Genomic DNA, 19,655 nt, shown 5'->3' with positions numbered 1-19,655 from the left:
ATGACGTGGATGGAGCAAGGAGCTGAGCCCTCACAACTGGGAGAGGGAGGCACCCTGGGTCTGTGAGGAAGGTGGGTGTGGACAGAGGCAAAGGTACCATGAACCTAGGAGACATGGGGGTTGGGGGATCCCAGAGCAGGTGCTCCCCCCGCCCCAGGAAATAGAAAAGACTCCTGGGAAGAAATGATGCCTGCGCTAAGCCTTGACAGATGAGAAGGGCTTAGCCAGCAAAAGATGTGGAAAACCATTCCAGAGAGGGAGCAGCATGGCACACGGGGCATTCCGGGACCCAGGAACAAGACAGGCAAACTGGCAGAGAGGAGGCTGGGAGACATACAGGGACAAGCCTGGGCCAGGCAGAGGAGGTCAAAGTGCACCCAGAGGACAAGACAGAGCAGTGGAGGGTTTCAGTGGGACAGGGGAAAGGGTAAAGAGACGTCTTCCTCTGGTTCTTTCCCTGCTGCCCCTATCCCACCTACGTGTGTATTCAAGATACGGCTACCCCTATAAGCCTCTACCATGGCCAAAAAAGGGGTCACTGCTAGAGATGTGACAGGCACTAACGTGGCCTGACCAGAGGTGCTGAAGACTGTGCTCATCCAAGAAGGCCTCACACGTGGAATCTGCAGGCTGCTGAGCCTTAGCCAAGCACTCCGCCTGTCTTCGTGTTTACATCCTACGGTCTTTCCCCGCATATGTCAGGCTGGTGGAGGCCCTTGGTGCTGAACACCAAATCAGCCTAACTAAGGCTGATGACCACAAGACACTCGGTGAATAGGCGGGCCTCTCTAAAACCGACAGGCAAGGAAAACACTGGAAGGTGGCTGGTCCCTGTTGTGTGGTCATTAAGGAGGAGGCAAAGACTCTTGGGCCAACATGTCATCCAACATTACTTCAAAGGCAGAAATAAACAAATAAAAATTTGGCTTTCAACAAAAAGAAAAGAGAAGACCCCACTGGCAGTCACAGACAGGCAGCTGATACATGAGGCGGAGCCGGGCCAGAGTTCCCCTGGCCTGGAACAAAATGGGGAGGGACAGAGTGGAGGGGACAGACAGACGTGAGAGAGCCAGGGTGGTGAGGTAGGGGTGGTGACAGGCATGCACGGGGCTGAGTGGGAGAGGCAGGTGTCCCCATGGGTGGAGACAGTGGCCTGGGAGGTCCAGGGAGTCGAGGCGGAAGTCACAGAGGGACAGACATCCACAAAACTGTTGGACATGCAGGTCTGGAGCTCAGGAGAAAGTCCCTGCAGAAGACAGAGAGCTAAGCTAAGGGCAAAGGACATGACAGCGGAGGTGGGATGGCGCTAGTGTTGACAGAGTGGTTACCACACACTGAGGCAGGTAACAGCTTTACAAAGACAGCTGCAGTCTTACTCCCAGAGGAAGAAACCAAGGCACAGAGAGGTCAAGTGATTTGTCCAGGTCACACAGTGACTCAGTGGTGGACCTGGGATGTTATGGACTGAACTGTGTCCCCCAGTGTGACTGCATCTGGAGACAGGACTGTTAGGGAAGTAATTAAGGTTAGATGATGTCATAGGAGTAGGGTTCGAATGTAACAAGACTGGTTTCTTTATAAAAAGAGGAAGGGACAGCAGATAGCTCACTCTCTCTACCTGCACACAGAGGAAAAGCCGTGTGAGGACACAGTGAGGAGGTGGCCATCTACAAGCCAGGAAGAGGGGCCTCACCGGAAACTAACCCTGATGGCTCCTTGACCTTGGACTTCCAGCCTCTAGAGCTGTGAGAAAATAAACTTCTGTTGTTGAAGTCCCACCCCCACCCCATCTGTGCTCCTCTGTCATGCACCGCAGCCAAGCTGACTGATACATACTATGTGACCTCAGGCATGGGCCAGCCCCTCAGGACCGCCTGGGAGTGAGTGAGGGGAAGGGGGACGGTGATGGTCAGATGGGGGGTGCGGTAAAAGTGAGATTTCTTTAGAAGGGAGGGGGCAGAGCAGGTAAGTGAGTGGACAGAAAGGACCAGGAGGGTGGGCAAGGCTGGGAAGGGGAGAAACCCATTCTAGAAGAAGGGGCAGGTTTCCACATAAGCAAGAAGATCCTTGCAGGGAGGGAGGATACAGGTAAATGAAAGGAGGCGGGCTTACCTGAAGATGCGGTAGGGGGTGGTGAGGTCGAAGCTGCGCCGGTCTGCTTCCTTCACGTTGCCTACACTCATGTCAATGAAGGTGATGCCAATGCCCAGGTGGTACTCCTGGCAGATGGGGGTGAGGGATGAGGGCAAGGCCTGGGGGCAGGGACTAAGGCCAAGGGAGGGATAGAGACTAAAGGGAAGTAGTACCTTAGGGACTAGAAAGCACCTTGGAAGGAGATGAAGAGGGCTTAGGAATCTGGACATTGGTAAATGGACCCAGGCTCAGGGGCCATGCAGTAATAGGGAGCAGGAACAGAAGGCAGGACACGGATGGAAAGATAATCCTCAGGGACCAGGCAGGGGACAGGGTCAGAGCTAGAAGCAGGAAGGGTAGCCAGCACAGGGCTGAGCTTAGTCAGGGGAAGGAAGAAAGGGAAGGGGCAGGGCTGGGGGACTGGGTGAGCCAGAGGCAGGTCGGGGGGCCTGGGTGGGCAGGGGGCAGGGCCAGAGGACCAGGTAGGCAGGGGGCAGGGGACAGGTTTAACAAACTGGCTGACCCCTTCGTACCTCCAGATTCTTATATAGCTGCACTTTGTCCCCAACCACAGCCACATACAGTTTATTCTTGAAACCACGTAGTTCCAGGCTGCCAGCATGGTCAGGCAGCTCTGAGTCTCGAACACCCAAAGGGTAAGTGCTAGACAGCCGGGCCCGGGCACCCTGCTGGGCCACTGCCTGCTGCAGGGCCTGCATCCACTCCTTCCGCTCCGCTGAGGGCACAGGGGAAAGAGTGAAAGTGAGCTCAGTCTGGCAGGCAGCCACCTAAGGACTCCCCATTCCAGGTTCCTCAGGCAACACCTCTGCTGGCAAGCCCACCCAGATTGGCCCACCTATCTCTGACTATCTCTGAGTTTTCTGACTGGATGAGCTACACTGGAGAAGCCACTTCGCCTACCTGAGCCCATTCCCTCTAGTCCAAGAGTGCCCCCTGCTCTCCCCTACCTCGTAGAGGACTGACTCCTCTCTGGGTTTGATGTGGGGGAAGCAGAGGTGCCCTGGTTCTCCCCCACGCCCCCACTTAGCAGGCTAAACAGCCAGCGTTCTCCCTGCCCCACTCCTCACCATCACTCTCCGCCCGGAAGGCGAAGGTCCGGTTGTTTGTGATCACTTCAAACTTCTGGTCCCCGATGGCAGCCACGCGGGAGATGCAGGCCACAGAGATAAAGCGCTTAGAGTAGGCGTCCTGGGGAGGAGACGGAAGCTGTCCTGTAGGGGGTGGGGCACCCGGAGGCCTAGCCCCTCCTGGGCTCCCTCAACCTCAGCCGAGAGCAGGCTAACTAGAACCCCATCTCCCACAGGTGGCCAGGGACAGCCCCTAGGCTGACCCTGACCACAGCCCACAGGAGTGAGCGGCCAGAAGACACAGCTCCAGGAGTCAGACTGGAACTCTGGTGAGGACTCGTCTTGGGGTGGGGTCCTCCACCTGCATCCAAGGTCAAGAGTCGGCCTAGGGCCAGGCTGGAGCAGGGGTCCCATCAAGGATCAGCAGGGGCCTCACCTTGTTACTGTCAAAGTACCGCAGGTGATCAGCGTCCAGTCTCACCCATCGCTTCTGATAGATGTAAGATCTGGAGAAGCACAGGCAGATTAGAGGAGAGGCTCTAAGATTACCCCAGTCCCCTATGGCAGCTACATACAAAGTCGGCACAATAGCCAGGCTCAAGGGAGGAAGGAACCCAAACAGTCAATGAGAAAATGGACTTCACCTATAGCAAAAATGACTAAAGTCAGTATCAAAGTAGGACTTCCCAATTTTAAGGGTACTAAAACATAGGTCTTGTGGGGATGACCAACTGTTACAGTCTGCCTGGAGAGAGACCTCTTCAAATAACCTAGCCCCTCTGGTTTTCAGATCTGGCATACCAGTGTCCTAGAGCACTCCTGTCTTCACGCAGAGAACCAGCAGGACATAACAGGCATCACTCACCCCTGTGGTGGGTTCTTGTCCAGCCAGCCGGCCTTGATGACCGGTGTGATGGGGGCGGGGCCCACAGGATGCCCGTCCATGGGGTGTGGTGGGAGCTCAGGGATCAGGAGGCTGCTGGGCAGGGATGAGCTCAGGCTGCTGGTGTGCCATCCACCACTGGGGAAAGAGAGGGAATGAGGGAGCCTAGAACGGGGGATTCCCTGGGGGGAGGGGACAAAGAGGTGGAGGGGCCAGGCTGTGCTTGGGAACGGAGGGTGGCTGGGTGGAACAACCACTGAGGAAGAGTGGACACTTACTTGGGGATGCCCTCATAGGCATGGTCATCCTCATCTTCATCTCCTTGGTCGTCGTCCTCAGACAGTTCCTCCCCCTCGCTTAGCAGACTGGCCACACGCACAGCTCGTGGGATGTGGCTCACTGGGAGCTCCTCCTGGCACCGCCCACGCCAGACCCACTCAGCATCATGCTTCCCTTCGAGCCCCAGATCACACCCACCCAGGGAGGACCCCCAATTCACTCCATCAGGGACCCACACAACTCTGCACTTTCCCTGCTATTTCCACACCCTCTCCAGGGACCCAGCTAGACAGCATCAAAGACAGAAGATGAAGGGATAGTGAAAAATACTTAGGGATGGAGAGTTAAGACACCCATGGGGCCCAGGAACACAGAAAGTGAAAGAGATCAAGGGAGACTCTCCAAGGAAGAAGTGCTCAGTATCCTGGGGGAGAGAGGGGGCCACACACAACCGTCCAGACGTGGCTGGAGACTGGAACTGAGGCCACCAGCAAGTGCTCTCAGACCCCTGGCCCAGGGCTCAGGTGCTGTGCTCCATCCCCAAGCCCCTTGTGGCAAGACCACAAGGGGGAAGGAAGCTCTCCCTGGAAACTGATGGCACTTTCTCTCTCCAGTGGTCCCCAGGATCTGCAAGGCAGCTGGGCAGCCCACCCTCCCCTCTGACAGACAGCCCAAACCCTAATCACCACCTGCCCCACCTTCTTGGTCATCAGGCCGGCTGGGGCCCCTGGGCCCTCCTCTGGAACCTCATCGTAGTCAGAGTCATCTGAGGAGAGAGGGGTGGGGGCAGGGGGAGACTCAGAAGGAGGAGCCTAGCCTCCTGTCCTGGGCACATAAGCCACCCTTGGCTGGAAAGACACCCCCACTCCAGCCTGGCTTTCAAAAACAGGCACAGGGGACATGAAATGCTATTTACACTCTCAGGGCCTCGTAAGACAGTACTAGGGGGGTGGCCAAAGGAGAGGCCAGACTATCACAAGGAGGTCTGAATAGGTGATAAATTTGCAGGTCAGAGTCAAGGGCTGTCTAAAGAGGCTGAAAAAGAAACAAGAAAGAAGAATCAAGAGGGGCACCTGGGTGGCTCAGTGGGTTAAAGCCTGTGCTTTCAGCTCAGGTCATGATCCCAGGGTCCTGGGATCGAGCCCCACATCAGGCTATCTGCTCAGCAGGGAGCCTGCTTTCCTTCCTCTCTCTCTGCCTACTTGTGATCTCTGTCAAATAAATTAAAAAAAAAAAGAGGGGCGCCTGGGTGGCTCAGTGGTTGAGCCGCTGCCTTCGGCTCAGGTCATGATCTCAGGGTCCTGGGATCGAGTCCCGCATCGGGCTCTCTGCTCAGCAGGGAGCCTGCTTCCTCCTCTCTCTCTCTCTGCCTGCCTCTCTGCCTACTTGTGATTTCTCTCTGTCAAATAAATAAATAAAATCTTTAAAAAAAAAAAAAACAAAAAAAACAAAACTTTGTCTTTAAAAAAAAAAGAAGAGGGGCGCCTGGGTGGCTCAGTGGATTAAGCCGCTGCCTTCGGCTCAGGTCATGATCTCAGAGTCCTGGGATCGAGCCCCGCATCGGGCTCTCTGCTCAGCAGGGAGCCTGCTTCCCCCTCTGTCTCTGCCTGCCTCTCTGCCTACTTGTGATCTCTCTCTGTCAAATAAAATAAATAAAATCTTTAAAAAAAAAAAAAAAAAAAAAAAAAAGAAGAATCAAGAGAAATGGACAACCCAAGGAAAAGCAAACCATTGAAAACCATGGAAAATATTCCTAGACTTTCAACCACAAGCCACTCAGAAAGTCTGCCACATACACTTAACAGTCAGTAGGTCCAGATAGGTGGGTGCTGGGGGCGCCTGGGTGGCTCAGTGGGTTAAAGCCTCTGCCTTCGGCTCAGGTCATGATCCCAGGGTCCTGGGATGGAGCTCTGCATCAGGCTCTCTGCCAGCAGGGAGCCTGCTTCCTCCTCTCTCTCTCTGCCTGCTTCTCTGCCTACTTGTGATCTCTGTCTATCAAATAAGTAAATAAAATCTTAAAAAAAAAAAAAAAAAAAAGATAGGTGGTTGCTGGCTCCACTGTGAGGGTAAAGAAAATGAGGCTCACCTGTCTGGGGCCACACTGTGTGAGTGGCAGAACCTGACAGAAAGTTCAATCCTTGCACCCTTGCTGATTCTTGAGGGGCCCTGATTCCAGGCTACGCACTGGGAGCCCCATGCCTGGCTATGGCACTCACCGAACTCTGGGGGCAGGCGAAGAGGCTTCGGGGGGATCTCTGGGGGACTGGGAGGTGGAGACGGGGGCTGTGGAGGCCCCCGGGGGAAGGTGGCCGGGGGCTCCTCAGGCTCTGGTTGGGGAGGGGATGACAGCGGTGGTGATAGTAGCTCCTCTTCTTTGGAGGGAGGGCTGGCAAGAGAACAAAAACCAGGCCCGGGGGTTAGCTCCAGGCGGCTCAGACACCGGGCTGGCTCACTACACAGAGCCAGGACCCAAACCCCCTGAGCCTTGTCCCCCCACCACCTCTCTCACCTGAGCTACAGTAAAGCGCATTCATTCCACAGACCCAGACAGGAACCCCCCTCCCCTCACTCCAGGCCCCTGAACCTCCAAGCTCTTCAAGCTTAAAGGAAGCAGGCCCCTTCTTTGGCCATGAGCTGGCCCTCCACTGCTCTGGCAGGGTCACCTGTCCCCAGAGCTCTAGCTTTCAGCCGCATGTACCCATAGGGTCTCCAGTCTAGAAGAGGGATGCAAAGCAGAATGGGCTGGGGGTTGGTGTGCATCCCAGGCTGGGAAGTCAGGGAAGATTGGAAGAGGTGACACCTGACTGAGCTTTTAAGGATAAGAAGGCATTTGGTGGTGAGTGGATGGGTCAGGTTCAAAATGGGCATGCAGGCCAAGGACACAGACCAGAGCCTTAAAAACCAAGTCCTAAGGCCCTGAGCTGTGGGGCTCTGGCTCAAGACCACCTTCTCTCTTGTCCCAGACATGCCTGTTCACCATGGTGCCCTCAGACACCTTAAACTCACCTGATCCCACCATGCCCCTCTATTTTTTTAAATTCCAGTACAATTACCATACAGCATTATAGTTTCAGGTATACAATACGATGATACACCAACTCTACACGTTTCTCAGTGCTCATCACAGTAAGTGTACCCCCTTTCTCCTTCACCTATACCCCCTACCACCCCCCAATGCTTATCCCCTCTAGCAACTACCACTTTGTTCTCCGTATGTAAGCCCTGTTTTTTTTGCTTCTTTTTTTTGTTATTTGTTTTGTTTCTTAAATTCCACCTATGAGTGAAAGCGTATTTTATTCGTCTTTCTCTAACTTATTTCACTTAGCATCACAGTGTCTAGGTCCATCCACGTTGTTGTACATGGCAAGATCTCATTCTTTTTTATGGCTGAGTAATATCCCATTGTAAACACACCACACACACACACAACACTACATCTTCTCTATTCATCTATTGAGGGACACATAGGTTACTTCCATATGTTGGCTATTATAAACAATTCTACAATAAACAGGTCTGCATCTACTTTTTCTTTTTTCTTTTTTTTTTTTTTTTTTTTGCATCTACTTTATTGAATTGGTGTTTTCATTTCCTTTGGGTAAATACTCAGCAGTGGAATTACTGGATTATATGGTAGTTCTTTATTATTTATTTATTTATTTATTTATTTATTTATTTATTTGAGGAGGCTCCCTTCTGTTTTCCACAGTGGCTGCACCAATTTGCATTCTCATCACCAGCGCATGAGGGTTCCTTCTTCTACACACCCTTGCTAACACTTTCTGCCCACCCCACTTCTCCTGCATACCAGCCCCTCATCTCTGCTATCACCACCCTTCTCCAACTCCAGGGCCAGGTTCAGGGCCCCTTGGGCTCCCACAGCCACAATGCTCTGTGTATCTGTCTCTGCAGAGATCCACTGCTTCCTACAGGCTGAGTGTCTCCTGGCTTTGACATTGGATACGAGTTTGACCCCGCCTCAGTCCTCGATCCTGTGTGTCCAAGGGAAAGCACTCAGCATCTCTGAGCCTGTTTCCTCTTCTGTAGAGCAGGGACTATGTCAATGACCTGACAGGGTGTTTGGAGAATTAACCAAGACGAGGCATGCTGTGTGCCCACACAGCTGGAACAGGACACCTAAGCCCCAGAAGCCTGGCCCCACCCACTGTCTCAGCCGGCGTCTGGCAGGGGCCAAGGAGGAACATCAGAGTGGGTGAGCAACTTGTCTCACTGGTTATTTTCAGCCTGGTATTGCCCCAGTGTTCCTGGCAGTGATTAGCAAAGCATGTCTATCGCAAAAGCAAGCAAGGGCTGGGGGATGATCATGATGCCAGGCCTTTGTTCCTGCTGTTGTCTTCTCTAGGAACCCCTTCCTCTCGGGCTCTGACAAGAGAACATCCTCTTGTCCTTTAACTCCAAACTTAAGTTCTGCTTCCCTGCAAGTCTTTCCTGAGCCTTCTCTCACACTCCCACAGACCCTGCCCATCTTCCCCTCTATTACAAGGGGATTGATACCACCAATCACTGCGAATCACATGTATTAAAGTAGTTCCGTCCACTGTACCCAGCGTCCTGCCAGCAGCTGAGCCAGGACCTGAACCCTGACTCCACCAGAGAACCACACTCCTAGCACAGATGCCTGTTTCCCTATCACCCTGTCCTCTAATCATCTCTTCTCTGTGTGTGCAGAAAGAATCCGACCTGCACTGATCTTTCTCACACTCCCCCAGAAACCCGCAGCAGCTGGTGTGTCAACCGTGCCCCTTGGCGACACTGCCTTGGACAAGAGTGGCCTGAGTGAGGCAGTGTACCTAGACCAGAAACTGCAGGTGGGCTCTCCACCTGGGGGAGAAGCTGGAGCTTTGGTCTTCCCTGAGGGGGCTGGCATGTCACTGGCCACATCCCATGCGGGAACCTGAAACCACACCTGTGGGGTCGTTAGAGGACATACTGGACACTTGAGTCAAGATGTTTAAGGGTGGCTCTCACACCTATCTGTCAGGAATGTCGGTTCCCTACCCCTGTGCGCTCTCCTGGGCAGTCACAGAGAATGGCTCCCGGATGGCTGTGTGAACAGGGGGACTGACTGCGACCATGACCCCGCAGCAGAGGAAGAGTGGCCACGACCCTGATGGCCAGCCCTTCCCTCCCTAAGTGCTTCTGGGGGAATTTGATGCCAGGTGGGTCTATGGTACTCTTGAGAGCCTTTATGTTTAGCTGGACCTAAGAAGACCCCCAGGTGGGCACCACACCATATGTCTCCCCTCCTTGACCCTGAGTCTCTCTAGGCCAGGGGCAGCCTCAGACTTGATTCTTTACCACCACAGCCCAGCACAGGAAGTGGCCAAGTCAGCAACAAGGGCATGCTGAGTGGGCGGCTAAGCGGGCAGATGACCGAGTGGACAGATGACAGAAAAAATAAATGGCTGAATGGATGGGTGGGGGGGTGGAGAGAAGGGTAGGTGGATAGGTTGGCCATCATGGTTGAGAGAAAAGAGAATGAAAGGGGGAAGGAAAACCTAGAGACTAAGTAAGTACTCACAGGTCCAAGGGTGTGACCCCAGCTGGTCAGCTGCAATATCCGGAATTATCTATCACACATAGCCTCCCAGACCCCAAGCAGGAGGGGCCCCTGGGGCCTGGCCTGTGATCAGCTGGGAGCAGAAGTCCAGGCTTCAAGGCCAGTGCCAGTCAGACTGACCCAGAGGAGGTGGGGACAGGCTCCGCCCCTTCAATGCCGAGCAGCAGAGCATCCTCAGAGCTAAAGAAGCAACGGGCCCCCCATCACTGTCCTGACTGTCTGCCCATCTGAGGCCTATCTCCCTGGCCCGTGGGTTCCCTAAGGCAGGTGCCACACCTACCATCTTCCCTACTGCATGCCCAGAACTCAGGGATGAATAAATAAATGAAGACATAGATTAATTAATTCTTTTTAGTATTGTATATGTGTATATATTCCCAGTTGTCTTCCAAGCACTTTACGTGGCTTCATTCATTTACTTCTCACAAGGGCTCTATAAGGTATGGCTGACTGTTATCCCCACTGTATAGATGAGGAAACTGAGGCACAGAGACACAAAGTAATTTGTCCTGGATCCCACAGCTGGGATTTGTACCCTAGTACCACAACTGGCAAACTCCACCACAGGGTCAAATGAGGCCACGGTCAGGATCTGAGAGCTTCTCTGAGGCCTGCCTCCTTACACTGGCCACCCAGCTCAGGATGTGGGCAGCTCCCAAGTTGCCATCCAAGAGGGCACGCGACCACAGCTCTGATGGCTGTTGTGACCATGGCAAAAAGGGAAAGGGGAACAGTGCAAACAGCTCCTCCTCCAGCATGGTTTTTGCAGGCAAACGGTTATGTGCCAAGCAAGTGGAAGCAAGAGGAGGGGACCCCCGCCCCAATGGACCTCTAAGCCTCTATCTAGCCACTTCTTCCAGAAATCTTCCTGGCTGACCCCCGCCTGCCTACCACAGCGGACAGAGCCATGCTGAGTCAGGGCCAGGCCAGGAAAGGAGAAGTGGTATCCGGAAGGCACAGTATAGTGGGAAAACCCCAGAGGAAGGGAGTGCCTGAAGAGTGCTCCCACCCCAGTTGGGATCCTGGCCACTCAGTGCCGGCAACCCTAAGGGCCACCTCAGCTCCAATCTGTACCTGAGGCCCAGCTGGGCCATTTCCCATTGACCTCTGCCACATTAGGCCAGAAGACTGGCCACAACCCTGAGCCACAAACATGAGCACGTGCACAGTGGCCTCCCCTCCAAACCTTGCCTACATCGCTTGCTTCGGCATCACCACCCTCTCCCTACCATCTCAGCCCATGGAAAGCCCACATGTACCTAAGAACACAGCTCAATGAGCCTGACCTCAGCGGGCCTCCACCTGCCCACCTCTGCCCCTGCTGGCTCCCCTGTTTTTTCAGACCCTTTCTCTTTTGTCCAAGTGACATGCAGACACATCTGCTACCCCCATTATGCCTGAAGCCAACCTGGGCCACTCCTGGACAGGGGCAGAGGCTGATTTGCCTTGGCATGTGACTGCAGCCTGAGAAGGTTCATTTTACTGAACTGGGGCAAATACACACAGCCAACCTTCAAGGTGAGGGCTTGGGGATATGAGGGTCCCAAGTCAGAATGGGGAAGAATAGAGTGACCATACAATTAACTGTATATATGTATATTTTTTAAAGATTTTATTTATTTATTTGGCAGAGAGAGATCACAAGTAGGCAGAGAGGCAGGCAGAGAGAGAGAGAGGAGGAAGCAGGCTCCCTGCTGAGCAGAGAGCCCAACGCGGGGCTCGATCCCAGGACCCTGGGATCATGACCCAAGCCGAAGACAGCGGCTCAACCCACTGAGCCACCCAGGCGCCCCAGTATTTTTTTTAAAAAATTGCATAAACCACAATAGCTGACAGTCTATACTGTCAGTAACTATGTCACAGCAACAGGTAAAACAGGGCCTGTCCTGGTGAAATGAGACGTGTGGTCAGTCTTGCTAAGAGACCAAGCTTTGGAACCTGGCAGAGCTGGCTCAACCCACTCAAATCCCAGCTTGACTCTAGTCAGTCTTTGACCTTACAAAGCAAACTGCTTTACTTCTGAGCCTCAGTTTCCTGTCTGATCTACTTCCAGGCTTACTGACAATTCAGCAAGGAAAGCCATCCCCACAGTTCATCAGGACAAGTTTTCCACTCTGGCTGTGATGGAGGAGGCTGAGCCAAGAACCTGCTTCACAGCCTCCTCCCCCATGGCGGTCCCCTGCTCTCCCTTCCGAGCTTTTTGTCTATTATCAACCTCTGGCCAAAGGAGCCAGGCTTCACCATAAGGACAGATGGGCCAATAGAGCAGGGTAGTCTGAATACCTCGGGCTGGCCTTGAACTCATCCATTCCTTATATTCCAGCCATGCCTGCCTGAGCTGTACCCCATAAACGTGTATTACCAGGCATCTGCGTATGTGGCTCCCCCCATCTGTCCCTTCCCTGTCCACACTGTACATCCTTCCCCTTCATTTTGTGCCTCCTCTCAGGCTTTAGGCTGTGCTGGGACCTCCTTGGGGCTCCTCCAGTCTCCACACTTGTGATCATTCAGGATAGTTGTGTCTGTCAATGTTTGCTTCACTGCACTGACCTTGGAGGACCAAGGACCCAGGGCCACACCCTATCTTGGATTCAGGACCATCCCCGGAAAGTGTCACACAGGACTTGGAGGGATCCAGCCGAATCTCAATCCCTGGGCTCTCACCAGCGGGGCCAAGAGGCAGGATGAGGCCCACTGATCTGACCACCTCTGTCTCTTACCCTGACCTCCCCTTCCCATGGAGGCAAACCTTCCTAGCTGTCCACTTCCTCATTTATGCTCTGGCTACACAGGGCTCAGGCCTCACTCCTGTGCTTCTTGCTTCCTCCGCGGCTGCTTCGTCTTTCCTTCTCCATCATGAGAACCAAAGGTCAACCCCTCCAGCACTCTCCTGCTTCTGTTCTGTTCGTTGTGCCCAGGTCACAACATGGAAAGCCCTTCCTGGGCTTCCTCTTGCTTATAGGTACTCAGCCCTTGCGTATGCTGTGATTCCCCCCAAGCCTATCTCTTGCCAGGCCATGACAACGCCCAACACAGATGGGGGACTTGGACAGTGCATGTTGTGACTGAATGGCCAGCACCCCACTCACATCCTGATCACTGGAGAAGGGCAGTGGTTACCCTCCACAGAGCAACGCCCCATTAACCTGGCATCCACCCTCACAACCAAGGCTCGCTCAGCTCTTAGCACTTCTCCCTGGAATGACAGCTACCACTTACTAAGCGTCAACTATGTGCTAAGCATTCTTCCTGGAGTCCTTTTCATTTAATCCTTACAATGATCTAGATCTAGATCATCCGCTCCATTGTGCTCAGGACATGCCTCTAGGAACTCAACTGCTCCTTCTGCTGAGCTCACACAGCCTGTTGGGCTCTTCATGGCAGGTGTGCCCCCAGGCCTACACTGAGCTTTCCACAGGCAAGCTGTCCTGTTGTGGACAGGAGGAGGCAGAGGCCCAGCTCTCCCATGGCTCTTCATGCTTCCTGGCTCTGGCCCTGTGCTGATGCCTGAGGATTCTGGGGCAAAGAAGGTCATCCCTAAGGGAGCCCGAGACCATATGGACCCTGTCCCCCGCATCTTGAGTACCCAGTTCAAGGCTGTTCTGGCAGGAGGAGAAAGTACAGGTAGGTGTCTGCTGTGCCCTGTGGAAAGATGACGCAAGGGCACAGGGCAGGATGGGATGCACAGGCAGGAGCTAGTGAGAGGTATCTCTACGTCCCCAGGGACCCAAGCACAGGGTTGTTGAGCTCATGAGGGGTCCACAGCAACTGCGGGGAGGGATGGCGAGCCCAGCCTCCCAACATCATAGGGACCCACCCCTCTATTGGCCCTGGGGAAATCGGGGAGGAACCAAACCAACTAAGTGCCAGCCCTCGGTAGGTCTCCCTATTACCCTGGACTCAGTGCGAGGGCAAACGGGTTCAGGTAAGAGCTGCTTAGAGCCACAACACCTTTGTACTGGATAGCGAGAAAAGCCAGGATGAGATCAGCACTGGGTTCCTGAAGGGCAGACACCCACAGAGGCCAGAGAGACAGTCCCTCAGGCACCATGGGCTTCCAGCGGGCCCAGGAGACAGATCTATGGGAAGATGTAGGCCTGAAAAGCCCAGGGTTGAGGGACGGAAAAAAGAAGGGGAAAAAAGGAAAGGACAAGAGAAAAACAAGATGTGGAGAAAGTGAAAGAGGAGAGAAAATTCTGAGAACAAAAAATGGAGGGGCAGAGGGAGTACCACAGAAAACCCTGCCCAGAGGGGACAGAAAGACCCTCAGAAAGGAGCCTCCCTCCCCATACTCTGCTGATAGCCCAGCCCAAAGCTGCCCCTTGCTCACCCTCAGATGTCCACCAGGTCCTGGGCCAGAGGACTCGCACAGCTCCGCTCGACAGCGCTATGTGCCTGACCAGGCAGCCTGTCTGAGCAGGGCTGGTCTGGCAGACAGCCAGGCCTCTGTTCCCCGGGTGTGTCGGAGGCTGTGTCGGGGTCCAGGTACCGCTCTGTGTGGCTGTGATCACTTGTCTGAGTGCGTGTTTCTGTGTAAAAGTGATTCTGTCCAAGAGTGAGTGTGAGAGTGTGTGTGTGTGTGTGTGTGTGTGTGTACATCCAGCTCTGGCTCCCCTTGGTTTCCTGCTCTCCACCTCCCCCACCCCCTGCCGCCCTGGCCAATAAACACACTTCCTGAAAACACTGAGAAAGAGAAAAGTCACCCAGAATCCCCTGGGGCAGACACTTCCTCCCTGCCCCCGGCCTGCCCCCACACTCCCCAAGTTGGAATGGGACAAGCCACCACACTGCTGTCTAGCAGGGCCTGCAGAGTAGATCCTCAGGAAGCCCTAGCTTTGGCTGGCCCCTCTCCACCCCACAGGAGGCCCTAAGAGGCTGGGAAAGAGGCTCTTTGAAGGGAGCAAGTTCTGCCCCAGCAACAAGTGATAAGCCTTCAGGAAGACCAGGGATTGGCTGGGCTGCAGGGCAGGCAGGAGCACAGGTGGGAGGCTGTGCAGTGTGATCCCAGCTGGTAGCTGCCCACTCTGGGCAAATACTCCCTCTTTGGAGGTATCTCTAGGCATCTGGGGAGGTATCAGAGGAGGAAACTGAGGCCTAGCACCACCTGATAGGGGCTCTGTGGAGGGACCCTGGAACTCTGGATCTGAGAAGACCCCTCTACCATTCAGGGAAACGGACTCAGAGGAGTCACATCTGTGGTACCTGGAGCTGAGTAGACTGGGCCCCAGGCCAGGAGGCAGGGTCTGAACACTGGCTTCTACTCTGCTGGGCTGTGTGACTCTGGGCAAGTTTCTCCTTATCTCTGGACTCATCAACAAGTTTCCTATCCCAGGCTTTTAATAATGGTGGGGGATACAGAGTCTTGGAGGGATAAAGTAGGGTCCTTCCAGGCCAGCCAGCACGTGAGCCTTGTGAGAGTCCTGACCCAGTTGGGGCAGGGAGGTGGCAAGCCTGTCCCTGCTCATTGGCTGCCTGCCTCCTTGAAGGCCTCTGCCGCCTTCCTGAGATGTCTAGGGTGATACAGGTCGCTTGGTGGGAAGGGATATGGGGTGGTGAGCTTGGGGCGCTTAACCCTATTGTCTAATGTCCAGCGTGGGCTGAGGGCACTCTTGGTGCTGAGTCCACGTGGGTGGCAACCGTGCCAGCACTGGGCAGCACTGAGACTCGGTCAGTCTTAATCTATTCATGCACACAACAAATACTTCCAGAGGGCGCGTTAGGCACCCGGCACAGTTGCCGGTATTGGTGATACAGCAGTAAACAGAACCCACCAGAATCCAGGCCCTCATGGAGCCGACACTAGTGGGTTGGGCAGCATGTGGATACACACTGGCTCATGCCCAGGAGGGTACAAATAACACATGTGCCAATTCACTACCCACAGCACATGCACGCACAAACGGAATCACGCCATTGGAGGTCCCAGCACGCCAGCACACATGGGCCCGTGGAGGTGTGCACACGGGCCCTGAGGAATTCAAATACGCACACACCACCGCGAGCAAGTAAGCAGTGAAACCGCTTAAGTCCCCACTCCTGCGGACATACGGGGACCACATACGGCCTCCCTGAAAACTGGTGCAGAAGTGTAAATACACAGACATACTACTACCTTCACAGCTTATACAAACACACACACCTAGGGGTGCCCACTTACATGCTGGCTAGGCATGCCCTCCCATGTCCAGCCAGTACACACATGCACACACAGCAGATAACCCCAGATCTCGCTGGGGAGGCTGGTGATGGGCTTGAGGCTGGCAGAAGTACTCACTCGGTGACCTCGTGAACTGGCATAAGAGGTCCTAAGATTCAGAGAGTGAGACTCCTGTCACTCAAGGGTGCAAGCAAGGACCCAAAGGCCACATCAGGAAGAAGGGACTTCTACAAAGGGGACAGGAGCAGGCCGGGTTGAATCGCCTTCTGCCGTGCCCCATGGTGCCTGTGGTCCAGAGGAAGGGGCTGTGAGGGAGAGCGGTCAGGCTCCAGCCCAGCCTCTAGCTGTTACACACACATGAAGCTCCATCTGCAGTGAGTTTTTCTGCCACTGGGCTTTGAAGATTTTGTATGCCCTGGAAGGCAGGGTGCTAAGACCTGGAGATGTCCACTGTTCCAAATGTCAAAGACCCCAGGACAAGGAAGCCAGGCTTGGCAGCTCACCTCCCATCACACTCTGTCTGAAGAAACAGCCCAAATTGTAAAGGATAATTATCGACAAATTCTCTCACCATGGAATGAAATTTGGGTCCTCTAGCTATAAGGGGCCAGACTCCTGAGCATGGAGGCCTGGTCTGCCCCACAGGTCAGCTAAGTGACTAAGTTCAGAATGAAACTCTGAAGAGTGGGGGCTGGTACTCTGGGGCATAGACAGGACGCTTGCTCTACTGAACAAGTCTCCTGTCCGCAGACGTTGGTACCAGGAGGGCCATGGAGGGCTAAGGAGGATACCCAGTAGAGAAACAGGCCCAGAGGGGCCACTGGCCATCAGTCACACAGCTAGCTGGGCCTGCCCCAGGTATTCTGCCTCCGATACAGGAATCCAGGTCTCCATTCCCTCAATGGGAGGTTTGCCTCCTAAGCTTCTAATGGACAGGGTCCTGTCTCCTGTCCTTGTTCACCTATTCCTATCCCTAGAGACAGATGGACAGACACAGACTCACAAAGACACACACACACACACACACAGAGACCTATGCTCTCTCTCTCTCTCTCAGCCCCCTCCATGATGATGGAATGAAAGGAAACAGAAATGGAGAGGGATGCCTAGGTGGCTCAATTGTTAAGCTTCTGCCTCCTGCTCAGGTCGTGATCCCGGGGTCCTGAGATCAAGCCCCAGGTCAGGCCCTCTGCTGGGGATAGGGGGAGCCTGCTTTTCCCTTTCCCTCCGCCCCTCCCCCACCCCACTCGTGCCCCCGTTCTTACCCACCTCATGCTCTCTCAAGCACGCTTTCTCTCTCAAATAAATAAAATCTTTAAAAATAAAATTAAAAAAGAAAAAAACGGTTCATGCATGTATAAGAATGGCCACTAGAGGGCATAAAGGCTCCAGAAAACTCCAATCTACACTGTGCGCCAAGCTCCTAGGGGTATACCTAGTACCATTCCTAGTTGTGTAAACTCAGGAAAGCCAAAAACCCTTTTTGTGCTTCCAGCAATCAAACCTCAAAACACCACAGCCCTGGCTTGGCCTTCAAGGCCCCCTTACTATCAGAGCCCTCTTCTGGGTGGGAAAAACCTCCTGGACCCTCCCATAGGAGCTCCCCGAGCACGCACTCGACATGGATCCAGTTAGTGCTCCTCTCCATTTTCTGAGCCTCGGTTTCCCTACTTGAAAACAGGACACAAATCCCCCAGAAGATGTGAGCAGGAATCAAACAAGATCGTGTAAATGAAGCACCCAGCACAGTGCCCAAGAATAGGGAAAGGGAGATCTCCCTATACCCATCCCTTCCTCCTCCAAGAAGCCTTCCCAGATTAGGCTGACCTGGGTCCAAGTACTGCAGTCATCTCCATTACACACGTGAACACATATCCAGCACCAGCTGGGGATGCTCCCTCCCAGATGGGCATCCCAGCAAATGGCAAGAAGGGAAGGCATATGTGAAGGAGGTTAAAATAGGCCATCCACAGAAGTAGGAGGGAACTCAAGGAAACGGAGGAGTATGGGGACCAGGAAAGGGGAAAACAATTCTGACGAGGAGGGAGAGTGTGTAGGCTGCAGCCTGAGAGGTGTCCCTAGGATCTGGGGACATGTGGCTGGAGCAGTGAAGAGGGGGAAGACAGGAGCACAAGCACCAGGCCCAGGGCAATTCCTGCCCCCCGCCCCCGGGGCGGCAAGCTCATCATCCTAGACTGTTTCCTCCACATGCTACCTACTGACTTGGAATGTACTCCCATCTCCCAGCATCTCATACTGACCAGGCCCTAAACAGAACTCCAGCCTTCCTCTCTGGGTACACTTCTCTCCCTGGATCCCCCGATTAGGAATGGCACCACTCTCCACCCAAGATGGAATCATGGATTCTATGTAGCAACCTGTGCCATCTCTGCTTATGTCTAGGCCATGCCCAAGGTTCACCCATTCCAGGGCCAACCTCTCACTCCAATCTGCCTACTTCTCTCCAACCTTATTAGCACAGCCCAAGTGGGGGCCTCTCCTGAGAGCCTGGGACCTGTCACTTGTCACCCAGCCTCCTCCTCCACCAGCCTCACCAGCCCCTAGTCATCTTATTAGTATTCAGCTTTTATCGGATCGTTCTGCTTGAAACCTTCCTGGCTTCCCACCTGGCCTTCACAGAATGTCCCACCAGGGCCAGCCGCAAGCCTCACCCTCACTCACCCAGCAGTTTAGCTCCAGTCTTCTCAGAGTGCACCCGCTGACCGTGCCTCCCACCTCCGAGCTTTACACAGGCCGTTCCCTCCACTGAGGGAGCCTTCCTTCCCCAGGGCCGAAGGCCACAAATGCCCCCTCCGCTTTCTAGGATCCTTGACCAAGGCGCCTCCCACCACAGATGGCACCCACTCACCTCACTAGCAGGCGTGGGGGCCCCGTGCGGGGGGGCACGGGTGGAACACTTAACTCTGCCAAGTGGCGCTTGGCAGGCAGCGGGGGCAGCGCAGGGTCTGGGACTGCTGCAAGTGGGGCGGAGAAGCAGGCAGGTGGCAGGCAGCTCCTCCGGGGTGGGATGGGGGGGGCAGTGGGCAACCCCTCTTCCTCTCCAGCCTTGGGCTCTGGCTCCACGGGCGCTGGCGCGGCAGGAGGGGCGGCGGGCGCAGGCGGTGAGCGGAAGACGTGCCGCTTCATGGGCACAGGCCGCGGGCTGGGGCGGGGTGCAGGGGTGGGGGGTGTGTGGGTGCGCAGCAGGCCTGCCAGGATGCGGCGGCGGTGACCAGGGAGCAGCATGCCCATGTCCAGCAGGCGGGCATCACTGAGGCCTTGGCACTCCGTGGCCCACACCAGTCCGTGCTGCTCGAAGAGCCCGGCGTACTGCTCTAGGTGCAGCGCCCTCAGCCACTCAGTCACAGACAGCGCTACATCCCGGGCCTCCGCCATGGTTCCTGCTAGCAGAGGCCAGCCAGCGGGGCCCTGTCCAGACCTGCAACAGAAAGACAGGCACAGGTGAGAGGCAAAGCTGCCCAGCCCTAGTTTCCCAGCCCTAGTTTCCTGATTAGCAACCCTCTGTGGCTCTCC

General features: G+C 54.7%; 1 protein-coding gene across 7 annotated transcripts in view; it reads right to left on the bottom strand.

Annotated features, from left to right (window-relative positions):
* The window catches only part of ARAP1 (ArfGAP with RhoGAP domain, ankyrin repeat and PH domain 1), a 62,324-nt gene that overhangs the window by 21,987 nt on the left and 20,682 nt on the right, over positions 1-19,655 (bottom strand). For 5 of the 7 annotated variants that reach the window (XM_059133432.1, XM_059133449.1, XM_059133459.1 and 2 more), the window contains exons 3-11: positions 18,991-19,560; positions 6,600-6,769; positions 5,082-5,149; positions 4,383-4,516; positions 4,087-4,242; positions 3,658-3,727; positions 3,222-3,342; positions 2,667-2,869; positions 2,113-2,219 (exon numbers count right to left, since the gene is read on the bottom strand). In XM_059133432.1, coding sequence (XP_058989415.1) covers positions 2,113-2,219; positions 2,667-2,869; positions 3,222-3,342; positions 3,658-3,727; positions 4,087-4,242; positions 4,383-4,516; positions 5,082-5,149; positions 6,600-6,769; positions 18,991-19,517 — 1,556 coding nt within the window. In that variant the 5' untranslated portion in view covers positions 19,518-19,560. Of the gene's footprint in view, positions 1-2,112; positions 2,220-2,666; positions 2,870-3,221; positions 3,343-3,657; positions 3,728-4,086; positions 4,243-4,382; positions 4,517-5,081; positions 5,150-6,599; positions 6,770-14,294; positions 14,616-18,990; positions 19,561-19,655 lie in introns of those variants that run through there. The other 2 variants (XM_059133476.1, XM_059133482.1) reach the window with 2 other exon arrangements.

Source organism: Mustela lutreola, chromosome 1 (assembly GCF_030435805.1).
Source record: "Mustela lutreola isolate mMusLut2 chromosome 1, mMusLut2.pri, whole genome shotgun sequence".
Taxonomy (NCBI): Eukaryota; Metazoa; Chordata; class Mammalia; order Carnivora; family Mustelidae; genus Mustela; species Mustela lutreola.
This window is presented reverse-complemented; position numbering and strand designations above follow the sequence as displayed.